Source organism: Vanessa cardui, chromosome 28 (assembly GCF_905220365.1).
Source record: "Vanessa cardui chromosome 28, ilVanCard2.1, whole genome shotgun sequence".
Taxonomy (NCBI): Eukaryota; Metazoa; Arthropoda; class Insecta; order Lepidoptera; family Nymphalidae; genus Vanessa; species Vanessa cardui.
This window is the reverse complement of record NC_061150.1, coordinates 6456258-6471471: the sequence shown is the minus strand read 5'-3', so window position 1 is coordinate 6471471 and position 15214 is coordinate 6456258. Positions and strand designations below refer to the sequence as shown.

The following is a 15214-nucleotide window of genomic DNA, read 5'->3' as shown; positions in this document are numbered from 1 at the left end:
CCACTCGACGCTATTCGTCGCTATAGATTCCCGCGTCAGTTCGACCCGAGAAAGCGAGTGCGTGTAAATTGACGAATATATTAGGTCATACGATATTACAAGTTATTGCGTTTGTGTAAAGATCATATTCGCATGAGAAATAAATATTGATAATTTGGGATAGCGTACTCGATTCGGATGTGATCGGTTTTACGAATTTTGCCGATGTGATCTAAGTTGTGCCGTACTATAGGTACGTTTATCGTTTTGTAATTAAATTTATCTTTTTTTTTAATTTATTTATAAGTAGCCATTTATAAATGAGCACTTGCTTAAGTTGTTTTATTTTTATCTTTTATTGAATTAAATGTTTCGAAACCAAAAATAGCCGAACTACATATTTTACTGTGACCATATTTCTTATTATGAGTGGGACAGGCCAGATTTTACGCTAATGACTGGATATGACCACAAAGTGCTAATGTCTATGGGTTGTGGTGATCACGTACCATCAGGTGACATGAACATGTAATACCACACTCACTAATATTCATACAGGTTATTGCTTTTATAAAAAATACATTTATTTGTGTAACTTTGTGTAAATTTGTGCACAAGGGACATAACATCTTAGCTCCCAAGGTTGGTGGCACATTGACGATGTAAGGAATAGTTAATATTTCTTACAGCGTCATTGTCAATGGGTGATGGTGACCGCTTACCATCAAGTGGCCCGTATGCTCGTCCGCCAACCTATACCACAAAAAAAATATATATTTACACTTTATCTATAAGAAAGGTTTTTTTTTTAATATATGTGCACTATTTATAATTAAATACACATAAAAGGTAATTGATACATAGACCGGAAGGAATAAATACATATATAATGTATAATTATTATATAATTGATTTCACATTATTTATATACGCTAAGGTTTGTCGATATACATAAATAATTGTATTTTATTGAACGTGTATGGCTTATAAGTATTTGTGACCATAGGTTGCGTTTTTAAGGGAGGATAGTCCCGTTTTCAACATACGTGTAATCTCAGCAACACAAAACCGCAAATACACACATATGTTAACCTATTATAAAAATGGTATTCACGTTGGATTTTGATACATTTTTGGTTTAACTAAAAATACTAATAAATCATTACTATTTATTCATTTGAATCATTAAAGATCAAAATTATAATATCTATGTCGAAGTATCAAAAAGTTTAATTAGGGTTTATTTATGTTTGGAGCTGAGACGGCCCAGTGGTTAGAACGCGTGCATCTTAATCGATGATTTCGGGTTCAAATCTAGGCAAGCACCACTATATATATGTGCTTAATTTGAGTTTATATTTCATCTCGTGCTCGGCGGTGAAGGAAAACATCGTGAGGAAATCTGCATGTGTTTAATTTCTTCGAAATCCTGCCACATGTGCATTCCACCAACCTGCATTTGACCAGCGTGGTCTAATATGATCCGAACCCTCTCCTTAATGGAAGAAGAGGCCTTAGGGTTTAGCCCCTCAGTGGGTAATTTACAGGCTGTTACTTTACTTTTTTTATCGTACATGCTGGTGACGTCAGTATGACGTAGAACACATGACAGCGAAAAATATTTCAAGATGATACGAACGTGAATGACTAGACTTATATTTGGAATATCATCATTTCTGTTAACGAGCTGATGTGAACTCCTAGTTATATAATGACCACGTGCGTAAAATACCTTAAAGCTAAACAAAATTTCTGTAAAGGAAATATGTGTGTATATATATATATGTATGTGTCCTGCTCTCGAACAGAATTAATGGTCATGCTACACAGGCGAATCGACAAATATATTAATATCGACGATAAATCTTATTAATTGGTCTAGGTTCTATTCTGTCTGCCGATACTTTTACCGGTGTCCAGTCGACCGGTTTCCGCGCCGGCGACGAGACCGGCTGCGCCTGCGCAGGAAATATATTAATAGCACAGTTGAATGCGGAAACACTGATGGACTTTGTTTTTAGACTGGATGTACTAGTATATATTATATTTATATAGTATATAGTACATAGCGTGGGTAAGACCCTACAAGGTGGTCCAAGGACCTAGTGATAGTTGCGTGAAGCCGCTGGTTGCGGGCTGCACGAAACCGGTCGTGGTGGCAATCTTTGGGGGAGGCTTATGTTCAGCAGTGGACGTCCTTAGGCTGACATGAATTAAAGAATGAATACTAGTTTTGTCTTCGGCCTCGAGGATTTATTTGATGGGGGGGGGGGGCTGTTTGTCATTCCGTTGTATGTGTATGCAAAATTTTATAATGATTGGATGGTTAGTTGAGATGAGAAAGCGTAACAAACAAATAGATGAACTCATTTTCCCATTTTTATTATTATGTTGGGGTATTATTGAGAACTTAAGTTGTTTGTTTTCTGAGCTCGCTGAGATGGCCCAGTGGTTAGAAATATTATATATGTATATATGTGCTTAATTTGTGTTTATAATTCATCTCGTGCTCGGTGGTGAAGGAAAACATCTTGAGGAAACCTGCATGTGTCTAATTTCATGGAAATTATGCCACATGGGCATTCCACCAAACCACATTGGAACAGCGTGGTGTAATATGTTCCAAATCTTCAACTCAACTCTGTTTTTTTAGTGGGTATTTCTGGAGCGCACCACGCCATCTATGCACCGGCCACTTACTTAATATTTGATTAATTTGTAAAAACGTTTAACCAAAGAGATCGAAAGACTTATATCGATCAGGTGAATAAATCACTTTATCGTCTATTTTTTCACAGAGTGGTATTAGCAGCTTGCTCCGAGCTGCTCGGTGCGCTGCTCGGCGCTCACGAAGCCCAGGGGGAACCGGTCCTCGTCATAGACGGCGCTGAACCGCGACACCTGAAAGCCCTCCTCGACTACATGTACACCGGGGAGATGAATGTCCACCACGTGAGTGAAAATGACGCCATATTTGTTTTTCCCTAATCAAACTCAAGGTCAAGTCAAAAACCTTTATTCAAAGAAGTGTTTACACTTTCTTATTGACTGTCGGAAATCTACCACCGGTTCGGAATATAACACCTCAGACCTGAGAAGAACCGGCGAAAGAAACTCGCGGGATCTATTTCTTTATTTTTCACAATTAATTTCCTCCTTCTTTCATCATCATCATCATCACCATCATCACCATGTCAGCCAGTGACAACTATTTCTCGATAGTTCATAACTATGCTTTAATATAAATATATTAAATATATATGAGAAAAAATCACATATATTGTGTTGTGGAAAGTCAGAAGTAACGACGGTACCACAAACACCCAGGCCCAAGAAAACTAATGGTAATCTACATCGACTCGGTCGGACGAACCCGGGACCTCGGAGTGGCGTACCCATGAAAACCGGTGTACCACTCGACCACGGAGGTTGTCTGCCACGATGCTTTAATGTTTTACGTCCTTCAGCTTTATAATCTACTAGTCACCTGCCCCGGCTTCACACGATTCCAATGCTGATACTAAATATACAGCAGAATGTCGTTGCAGTGATTGTCTACTATATTTTGCATGTGTTATACACATAAACCTGCCTCTTGAATCAATCTATTAAAGACGGCATCAAAATCCGTTGTGTAATTTCAAAGATCTAAGCATACATAGGGACAGAAATCGGTGAGCGACTATGTTTTATACTGTGTATACAACAATCTACACAGTGACGGATTTACAAATTTGCCGCCAGTAGGCTAGTAGGCTGTTCAATTTTTGCCGCCCCAACTGACTTTTGAAATTCAAAACGTTTAGTTCACAATCATGTTCATTACATTTGTTCTGAAATTGCAACATTTATGATTTGTGTTCCATCGTCCTCATTACATAGACTTTTTCCCGTTATTAGTGTGATTATGAACTAGGTGATATTTCTGATAGTTACTAGATTATTTTACGCGATTGTATACGGATTACAGACTATATATAATACTATGTGTACATGTAATTATAATTTTTTTTTTCTGTAAGATAATAACAAGTTTGGGCTATATTTGCCGGCCTAGGGTCCAGACTACTTAGCCTATTGGTAAATCCGCCACTGAATCTATGTTGTAAATCATCTTGTGTCAAGGTGGTAGAAGAAAATTTCGTGAGGTAACCTGCACATGTCAGTTGTATTGCAACACCGATATTCCCCGCAAAGCATTATAGCTTATTAGTGGAATAGTGGTAATATTGACAAAAATCTTGTGTATCTTTTTACAGACCCAACTGGCTGGTCTGCTTAAGACAGCGGAAGAACTTCGTATAAAAGGGCTCACGGATATCCGGTGGAATAATAAGGATGAACCACCCGATTGTACCACAGGTGAGACTGGTCTACTTTTACAGGCTCACCTGATGGAAAGTGACTACCACCGCCCATGGACATCTGCAACACCGGGGGGCTTGCAGGTGTGTTGCCGGCCTTTAAGGAAGGAGTACGCTCTAATATGGAAGGTTTCCATGTCGTATCGATTCGGAAAAACCGCCGGCAAAAGCTGGTTGTGCAAATCAATAATCTTAACCTAAGTTGCAGTTTTTTTATCACCCACAGACAATGGTTGTAAGAAACATCAACCATTCCTTACATCGCCATGCGCCACCGACCTTGGGAACTAAGATGTTATGTCCCCTGTGCCTGTAGTTACACTGACTCAGCCTTCAAACCGGAACACAGCAATACTGAGTACTGTTGTTTGGTAGTCGAATATCTGATGAGTGGTTGGTACCTACCAATGAACTGTCGGTTCATGATACTCGAGTGCTTTGGATAACACGGCCAATGTGCCACCTGATGGTCAGTGCTCATCACCATCCATAGACAATGGCACTGTAACAAAGTATAATCACCGCTTGCTTTGTTAAGGTCCCACTATTAGTGGGAAGTCAAGTGGTATGTTACTTGTATTTGTAATAACACCAGTACATACTCTTGAAATAAATACCAATACTAAGGTATGTGGAAGTGGTGGGCACCCAAGGAGTCTTGCACCAGTTTAAAGCTCTAATATAAATTCAATTTTATTCAAGTAAACTTCACAATTAAGCGTTTTTGAATCGTCTATATTTAAACACCACCGATTTGATACAGCCACCAGCGAGATGAAAGGGCAATAAACTCACGTAGATGCTCTTTCCAAATGAACAGATTTACAGTGCCGTTCTTTACAATAATTAGTGTCCTGGGATGGAACCTGAGCCTAACTAGGCTTTATATTCTCTAAAAATATCTTTAATGATTAAAATTACGTATTTATTTATTCATTGAGTCTTAGTGAGAGCGGAGATGGCCCATTGGTTAGAACGATCTTAACCGATGATTGCGGGTTCAAAAAATTGCATAGAAATTCTGCCACATGTGTATTGCATCAAGCCACATTGCAACAGCGAGGTGGAATATGTTCTAAATCTTCTCCTTAAAGAGAGAGGAGGCCTTAGCCCAGCAGTGGGAAATTTACAGGCTGTTGTTTTTGCTGTAATAATATATGTAGAAGAAATACTAAAAAGTCCGATTACATAAATTTCAGGTGCGGTAACGACGACGGCACACGAGAGAAGACCGGCAGATATGAAAGCGATCGAGAGAAGTGAACAGAAGAATGCGGAGAAGACTCACGACTGCAAGAACACGCAGGAGAAGATTGTGCACGACTCGAAAAACACGCAGAACACGAGGAGTGATCAAGAGAAGAACGTGGACAGGAAGACGCCGGACTTTGAGAGTCAGATCGAACAGGAAGAGATGGAAGACTTGAGTAAGGAGAAGTTTAACGTTAATGGTGAGTCAGGTAGCTTAGGTAGGTTACCTGCCTGATTAGAACAGGATCTTTCTCTATTGTGTTTAGTGTTGCAATGTGGTGGAGGCCTTAATTAAATGGGGGGGGGGGGCTTTTTATTTGATCTAACGGAATAACTCAAAATCATAATGAACTTAATTCAAGTAGTCTTTGCAAGCACGTTTGTCGTTTAGCAACTGTATTAAGTGAAGCTACCACCGGTTCGGAAAGTAGATTATATCGAGAAGAACCGCCAAGAAATACAGTGATTTTGGTACTCTTTTTCGACATTTAAATATACAGTCATGTTAGTTAATTACAGTTATATATGTATGTAATTATACCCTGCCTGGAAGTCAACATAACACAACTTTTTATCGTCTACATAATCTTGTATTGAATAATATGCCTTCTTTACCGATGTATTTTTTTACGAATGATTTGAATTTATGAAACGGCAAAGTTATATATAACACGCTAGGGCTAAAGTGTCATCAATCAAAATAAACTTTATTCAAGTAGGCTTTAACAAGCACTTTTGAATTGTCATTATACAATTAAGTGAAGCTACCACCGGTTTGAAGAGTAGATTCTATCTAGAGGAACTGTCAAGAAACTCAGTAGTTACTCTATTTCAATATTTAAAAAATACAAAGTCATGTTAGTTAATACAATTATTTAAATTAATATGTCCTGCTTGGAAGTCAAGATAGAGAGTTATAAGGTAAATTTTCTGATTTCGTCACTAGGTGGACCGCCTCCGTTAATAAAACTGCCGACCAAAGAGAAGAACAGCATCCCTAATCCTAAGAGAGAAATGTCAGATACGTAAGTTGAACATATACTGTAATCCACAGCCCTATCTTAGGTACTACAAGCGCTAGGATACAAGAAGCAATTTCGCTGATCCGCCCTTACGGACCAATCCATCCCAAAGTCCAACTCAAAATTGCGACTCCGTGGCCGACTGGCATCATGAGTACCCCACTCCGAGGTCCCGGGTTCGATTCCCGGCCGAGTCGTGAAGATTATCATCAGTTTTCTATGTCGTCTCGGGTCTGGGTGTTTGTGGTATCGTTACTTCTACTACTAGAATAACTGATGAGTGGATGGTACCTACCCAGACGGGCTTGCACAAAGCCCTACCACCAAGTATTAAAAATTTCTATTAGTGATTTTTTTAGGATTGAATCATGTTGATCAGTTATGGAGATTATTCGCTACATACAAACATACAGTTTACTTTATAATATAATAATGTGCTTGCAGAGAAAGTCCAAGTCCGAAGCGTCAGAGGGTGATCAGCGCCACGGAACACACGGACGACGAAAACAGCGGGCAAATTAAATCGTAAGTACAGTACGGTATTTAATGTAAAGTTGTCAGGCAAACTGGCTGCCTGATGGTAAGTGGTCGCTGCCGTCTATAGACACTGATGTGATCATTCCTTACATCGCCAATGACAATATTGATTAAGACATTATAACAACCCCCCCCCCCCAAACATTTAAGTTTACGTGATCAATCTCTAAGTGTACTTGATAATTATTGTTCCAATTGTTCGTAAGTGTTGCCTTAAGCAAAAAAGAAAGTGGTCCTCTCCCGATTCTGCCCCATACTCACACTAGCTCACTCATTCTCCAAACCGTAACAGCTCAAGAGTCAGTTGTTTTTCTTACTATAATTAATAAATGTATTCGAGTCTCATTTGACCGAATTAATAATAATATTACATAATATTAATTTGTACTTAATTTATTTTTTCAGTGAAAGGGATCAAGAATGGCGGCACGGAAATTTAGTAAGTATTAAAACTTATATAGATTAAACGAAACACACAAACAAACACACTCACGCACACATCACACCCACGAACACGCACACATTAATACGTTTACTGTTCCTAATTGTTACACGTATAGTTTTTGTATATGTGTGTGTAAAACTATACATGTCCGATTCTTTAGAACGAAGCGTTTGATTCTTATTACATAGCATTAAAGCTCAAATTGCAAGTATTTTTCGGATCAAATTACTATTGTTACCTATAATACGATTGTTTCCGATGTTTGCCGAATGATACACGTAAACTTTCGAAAATTAAATAAATATGAGACAACATCACATACATTACTCTGATCTCAAAGTAAGTAGCTAACGCACTTGCGTTGTGGAAGATCAGAAGTAACGAAACCACAAACACCCAGACCCGAGACGACATAGAAAACTAATGAAATTTTTCTACATTGATTCAGCGTACCCATGAACGCTGTACGCACTGTTCAATCATGGCGGTCGTCAAAGGCGTTGTTAGTGGTATATATTATAAAATAAATTTCACATGTCTTCCAGGATATAACGGCAGAGCGCGTTGTGGGGTGGGGGGCTGGCGAGGGCCCGGAGGGGGACTGGTCGCGCGACCAATCGGACGACGAGTGGGCCGACCCACCAGCTGACATCGGCTCCTTCTTACGGACAAAGCTGAGGGTGGACGGCGATAACAGTGGTGGTATGTATATATGCTATCCTATTAGCATTAGAAAAGCGCAATCCCACACCTGTTTCAAAAAATACCTAAAAGAACATTACTTGTCGCTTAATACGTCATAACTTATTTTACACTTTTGTTAATATGTATGTATATGTATATGTATATATGTGTATGTATATGCATGTGTATGTATGTATATATTTCATTTATATCTATTATTATATATTTATATATTTTTTCCATATTGATATATATTGATTCGCATGTAATATATTTTAGTCAACTAATTTATAACTTTTGTACGCCTCCAAACCGCTTCCATTTATTTTTTTCAGTCCTATGCCCAAAGGTTGTCTGGAAGAAATTGCTACCGTAGCGATAAGACCGCCTTTGTACATCTACTCAACATGTTACCCATTTGCCTTGTTTTTTATTATTGGTGTACAATAAAGAGTATTTATTATTATTATGTATTGAGATAGGGGTTATGTGAAAATATATGTGATTGTGTGCTAACACAGGCATCAAAGCATATCTATGATAGTATGTTAGTGGTACTTGGTGGTAGGGTTTGGCGCTAGCCCATCTGGGTATTTACCAACAGTCGTCAGATATTCTACCGCCAAACAACAGCACTCAGTATTGTTGTATGAAAGTTTGAAGGGGGAACTATATGCACAAGGGATATAACATCTTTGATCCCAAGGTTGGTGGCGCATTGGTGATGTGAGAAATGGTTAATATTTCTGACAGTCTATCGTCTATGGGCGGTGGTGACCACTTACCGTCAGGTGGCCTATTTTCTTAACATATATCTCAAAATATAATAAAAGTATACCCAGTGAGAGGACAGTTCAATGTATAACAGACTTCGTAAGCCATAGGATACATATATAATATGTATACAAGTAACTACTCCTCATTGAGGCTCTTAGCTGTTTCGACTTCGGAGCTAGTCCAGGGGCATACAACTCCTCGATAGCTGTGATACCAGCGCCCCACAATCCCACCATTGAATACATTAAGTAGCCTGGACTTGAATCGACAATGTATAACAAAGAGCCACGCCTGTTATCCCCCCCCCCCATTCCCTCCTCCACACGCGTGTGTGCGTGCGTGTGTCTGAGCGTGCGTGGTGTTGCAGACGAGGAGTCTGACGGCAGCGCGGGTGCGCGTGCGCACGCGTCGTCGTCGTCGTCCACGGCCAGCACCGCGCACATCGACTACGTCAAGCGTGAGTATCATTACACACACACACACACACACACAGAGACATACACACGAATGATATTTACGACGTTATTCAATTAAAAAGGGACCACATGGGAAGCACTATTTTTCAAACAAAAAGTAATATCAAAATCGGTTCATCTAGTGAAAAGTTATGAGGTAAAAAAGTACAGACGAATTGATAACCTCCTCCTTTATGATGTCGGTTGATAAGAGAAACTCAAACTCAAATTCCTTTATTCAATATAGAAGCATTACACTTAGTTATTGATTGTCAAATAAACACTACCACCGGTTCGGAAAAAGCACACCCTGACCTGAGAAGAACCGGCGAAAGAAACTCTGCGGGTCTTTTTTTTGTTATTATTTTTTTGTCAAGTAGTGAGAAAGTAGTGAGTTGAGAAGTAATACACTCTTAAATTATATGTTAAAATCTGAAATTACCATTAATATATAACAAGACTATGCTTCAAGATACATATGTTATGGATATTTATATAAAACTTTACATATTACATGTTAGTTAAAAACTTACATAAACATTAGGGATACTTATGTATTTGAATTATGAAAATTTTGGATCTTATAGCAAAATGCTTGATTTTATGACAAACATATGTCAGACAAAAATACATTTAACATTTCTGAAATAAAGCAATTCTAAAATTTACTAAAGTTATAATTACTTGAAACTGTGATAAGCTAAGTAAAATTGATTGATTGGACTAAATACTTAACGCCCATTGGTCGCCTTTTGCATCGCGTACTGTAATTGACCAATGAGCATTCAGATTAAACCAAATGCAAATTAAGAGTTCTAAATAAAAAGAAGCGTTTTCCTTAGTTATTTCTCATACAGACCCGAGGCAACATAGGAAACTATAGTATGTCACAAATTAGATGTAGCATCGGAAAATGCAATGGAATAAAAATAAAACCGATTTCTGCCGATTTACACGACCAATAGAAATAGCTCCCTATCGCGCCATTCGACGCTATTCGTCAGAGAAAGCAAGTGCATGTAAATCGAGCGTCAAATTGAAGAATATATTAGGTTATATGATATTACAAGTTATTTCGTTTGTGCAAAGATCATGTTCGTGTGAGAAAATAAATATTGATAATTTGGGACAGCGTACTCAATTCGGATGTGATCGGTTTTACGAATTTTGCCGATGCGACATCTAAGTTGTGTCGTACTATAACTTTTTCTTCATCGACTCGACCGGGAATTGAACCCGGGTCTTCGGAGTGGTGTACACACAACTCGGTGCACGTCATCAACGTATGTTTGGTATCTGTTTTCAGCGAACAAGTTGGGCATGCAGGATCCGAGGTTCATGGACGTCGTGAAGCTGAACGATTACCTCCAGCATGGAAGGCGGCCTCAGTTCTGGGAGGAGAACTACGTGAAGAGGGTAAGCTGGACCTTTAACCTTGAAAATGCTGGCTCGGTTAGAGCTGTTGGACTTAATCCTCCTACCCTATTGAGGAGAAGGGAATTCCAGCTTCTGACAAATTTAAATCTGATACATGTAGAATTAGTAAAGTAACAGCCTGTAAATTTCCCACTGCTGAGATAAGGCCTCCTCGTCTATTAAGGAGATGATTTGGAACATATTCCACCACGCTGTTCCATTGCGGGTTGAATGCACATGTGGCAGAATTTCGATGAAATTAGATACGTGCAGGTTTGCTCACGATGTTTTCCTTCGCCGAGCACGAGATGCATTATAAACACAAATTAAGCACATGAATCAGCGGTGCTTGCCTGGGCTTGAACCCGCAATCATCGGTTAAGATGCACGCGTTCTAACCACTGGGTCACCTCAGCTCACATGAATTATATATACGTTATAAATTAATCCTAGCTTGTATTAATATAAGTGATGGTTATACTGACATGATGTTGTAGTGTGAGTGCGCACGACTAAGAGTAGGGTCAGCAAAAAAATGTAAATTCGATTATAGTAATAGTCGTTCGGTGTTCGGTAGCGTTTAAGGTTGTTGGTTGTAGTCTATGTCCTATCTGGGAGTTCAAGTTTGCTTCATACAAAAATTTCATCAAATTCGGCTGTGAAAGAGCCATAGACAGACAGAGTTACTTTCACATTTTATAATATTAATATAGTTATATAGGCGCTAGTTAGAGTCGAGATGGCCCAGTGGTCAGAACACGTCCATCTTAACCGATGATTGCGGGTTCAAACCCAGGCAAGCACCGCTGATTCATGTGTTATATTGTCTTTATAATTCATCTCGTGCTCAGCGGTGAAGGAAAACATCGTGAGGAAACCTGCATGTGACAAATTTCATAGAAATTCTGCCACATGTGCATTCCACCAACCCGCATTGTAACAGCGTGGTGGAATATGTTCCAAACCTTCTCCTCAAAGGGAGAGGTGGCCTTTAGCCCAGCAGTGGGAATTTACAGGCTGTTGTTGTAGTTAGTGATCTATAATTAATGTATTGTGAGGGTCAGAAGTGGTTAAAGAAAAAAAACATAACATATATGACAACCACTCTGTATTTCTATTTCTTACAATTTATTTAAGGAAACAAAATATCAATCAACACTTTAACAAAAACACAGCAATTCGATTATAAGAATAAACGTGAACAAAAGACTAATTATTCAAGTCATTTTATTTATTAGTACAGCACCACCCACCTTAGTTTCTATGACCTACACCGTTAGTTGCCTGGAAGAGATCGCTATGTAGCGATAATGTCGCCGAAATTGTACGCCTGTTATATCAAGGCCATATCTTTATTATATTTATTTTTATTTCACTGTTTGTTGTACAATTAAGAATAAACTAAACTAATTAAAGGGCTCACGTGCCCAGCGTTCCGACCTCCCGGACTGTCGACAGGAAAATGTTTCCACAAACATCTGTTATCGCCGTTTTATACGGTTTGGGTAGCACCAAAAAATTGTTTCTCCGATTTCAAGAAGCTTACAACAACAACAACAACAGCCTGTAAATTCCCACTACTGGGCTAATGGCCTCCTCTCCCTTTGAGGAGAAGGTATGGAACATATTCCACCACGCTGTTCCAATGCGGGTTGGTGGAATACACATGTGGCAGAATTTCTATGAAATTTGTTACATGCAGGTTTCCTCGCGATGTTTTCCTTCACCGCTGAGCACGAGATGAATTATAAAGACAAATTAAGCACATGAATCAGCGGTGCTTGATTAGGTTTTAACCCGCAATCATCGGTTAAGATGCACGAGTTCTAACCACTGGGCCATCTCGATTCTTTACTACTTCTATGACTTTATACTAGAAGCTTAGCTTATAGTATATCCTGTGATTCCAGGTGATGGAAGCTGTCCGCCTCAAGGAATTGGAGATGAAGCAGGCAGCTGAGATACTCGGAGTCAGCTACGGCACCCTATACGGCAGATACCGGGACGTTTACGGCTGTATCAACAGACCGTATCGGTGAGTCTATATATATATATATATATATATATATATATATATATGTCGGTCATGAATTCCTTAGCGTAACGAAGCGCGGTACGAATCCCGCGAGGCGGCAGCACTGTCGTGACGTCACGACGCGACTAACTTACGATTCCGCTCTCGTGAAGATCAGTATAGAAAGACACAAATTAGATGTAGCATCGGAAAATGCAATGGAATGAAAATAAAACCGATTACTGCCGATTTACACAACCGATAGAATTAGCACCCTATCGCGCCATTCGATGCTATTCGTCGCTATAGATTCACGCGTCAGAGAAAACATGTGTATGTAAATCGACGCGTCAAACTGACGAATATATTAGGTCATATGATATTACAAGTTATTACGTTTGTGCAAAGATCATATTCGCGTGAGAAATAAATATTGATAATTTGGGATGGCGTACTCAATTCGGATGTGATCGGTTTTACGAATTTTGCCGATGCGACATCTAAGTTGTGTCGTACTATACCTCCATCCTAGGAACTGTCATTCGCTTCGTTGCCAAGTGTGATACAGTGTGGTGCTGAATTAGTGTATTAAGTACTTTAAACGTAGAGTAAACCTGTTCCTGTATTCGCGGTTTTCTCTTTGCTCGATCGCCCCAGTAATATCGTCCGTCGATCCGATATATATATATAATTCTAGCTTTCGCACGGATTAAGCTGATACTAAATATACAACAGATTTTTTTCTTGTTTCCTTACTATATTGTCCATGTATTATATACAAAAACTTTCCCCTCGATTTTCTATATAACTCTGTCTATTAAAAAAAACGTCGTCAAAATCCGTTAAGTAATTTCAATGATCTTTCTACATACGAGGATATAGGGACTACGTAGTAGTTGCAGCAAATAATATTTTATTAATCTCTTTTATAATTTAATGATAATAATAATTATATCCATGTAAACAAAGAAACAAGATATATAAATAAATCTCATACAACAGCTTACGACTATATACATAGGGACAGACGGTCTTAATTTTATTATAAATAAAAAATAAAAATAAAAAAAATAAAAAATAAAAATAAAAAAGCCTTATATTTCTTGCATTCTATAGTTCATTAACAGTGTGAATGCAAAATAAATTAACAATCAAAATAAATTAAATTAAAATTAAACTAAATTAAACAAAAATGATGTGATTCTGATGATGTAAACAAATAATTAAATTAGATTATAATATAAATTCATAACAATTTTTGTAATTTCATTCAATTGATTATAAATACAATTAATTAGTTATTGATTTGATATGAAGTTAATATTGCAATTGATATTATATAATATATAATCCAATTAAAATAATTTATATTAACATTATTATTATTATTGTTTTTTATTTGCAAGAACCCTCTCCATGAGAGGTAAAGGCCTCCTCCAGAGAGGACCAGTGCTCTCTATTTTCGGCCACTCGAAGCCAATGAGTACCGGCTACTTTTATTATGTCGTCTACCCAGCGTGCATTTGGTCTTCCTCTCCTTCTCTGTCCTAATGGGCCTGCCCATTGAGTTGTCTCTCTTGTCCATCGATTATCGCTTAGCCTCGCTACGTGTCCAGCCCATCGCCATTTGAGCTTTTGTGAGTAATTAAGAGCGTCGATGGCTTGAGTTTTCTGTTTTATATAAGTGTGGCGGATCTTTTGAATTTTCCTTATTTTCAGAATGCTCCTCTCCATACTCCTTTGGCTGGATATAATTTTATTTTTTACTTTCCTGGTAAATTTCCATGTTTGGCAGGCATATGTTAATGAGGGTAGTAGGCAGGTATTCATGACTTTCGTTTTCATTCGTATAGCCATATTACTTTTGAGTATTTCTTTAAGGCTCCAAAACTTTTTCCATGTGATGTTGACTCTTCTCTCTACTTCTTGTTCGTTATTTTCTTGATTAAATGAAATTTGCTTTCCCAGGTAGATGTAAGCGCTTACATATGTTAGGGGTGAGTTTTCCAGGTATATTGGTATTTCTATATGGTTCGTCATGACATTAGTTTTTGTAAGGTTGATTTCCAAGCCCACTTTACCACTTTCTTCGTATAAAGCGTTTAACATTATTTGTAGTTGGTTTGCATTTTCTGAGAGTAGGACTATGTCGTCGGCAAATCTCAAATGACTCAGGTAACGTCCTTTTATATTTATGCCTACCTTTTCCCAATTTAGTTTTCCGATGATGGCTTGTAACACCGCTATGAAGATAGTAGGCGAGAGTGGGT

General features: G+C 38.3%; 1 protein-coding gene across 1 annotated transcript in view; it reads left to right on the top strand.

The window, feature by feature from the left end:
- LOC124541513 (protein tramtrack, alpha isoform-like) overlaps positions 1 to 15214 on the top strand; it is a 131668-nt gene that overhangs the window by 108410 nt on the left and 8044 nt on the right. Inside the window, exons 5-14 of the mRNA XM_047119428.1 lie at positions 2778 to 2931; positions 4239 to 4341; positions 5543 to 5794; positions 6541 to 6619; positions 7061 to 7141; positions 7559 to 7592; positions 8144 to 8300; positions 9427 to 9516; positions 10821 to 10930; positions 12841 to 12965. Coding sequence (XP_046975384.1) covers positions 2778 to 2931; positions 4239 to 4341; positions 5543 to 5794; positions 6541 to 6619; positions 7061 to 7141; positions 7559 to 7592; positions 8144 to 8300; positions 9427 to 9516; positions 10821 to 10930; positions 12841 to 12965 — 1185 coding nt within the window. The remainder of the gene's footprint in view (positions 1 to 2777; positions 2932 to 4238; positions 4342 to 5542; positions 5795 to 6540; positions 6620 to 7060; positions 7142 to 7558; positions 7593 to 8143; positions 8301 to 9426; positions 9517 to 10820; positions 10931 to 12840; positions 12966 to 15214) is intronic.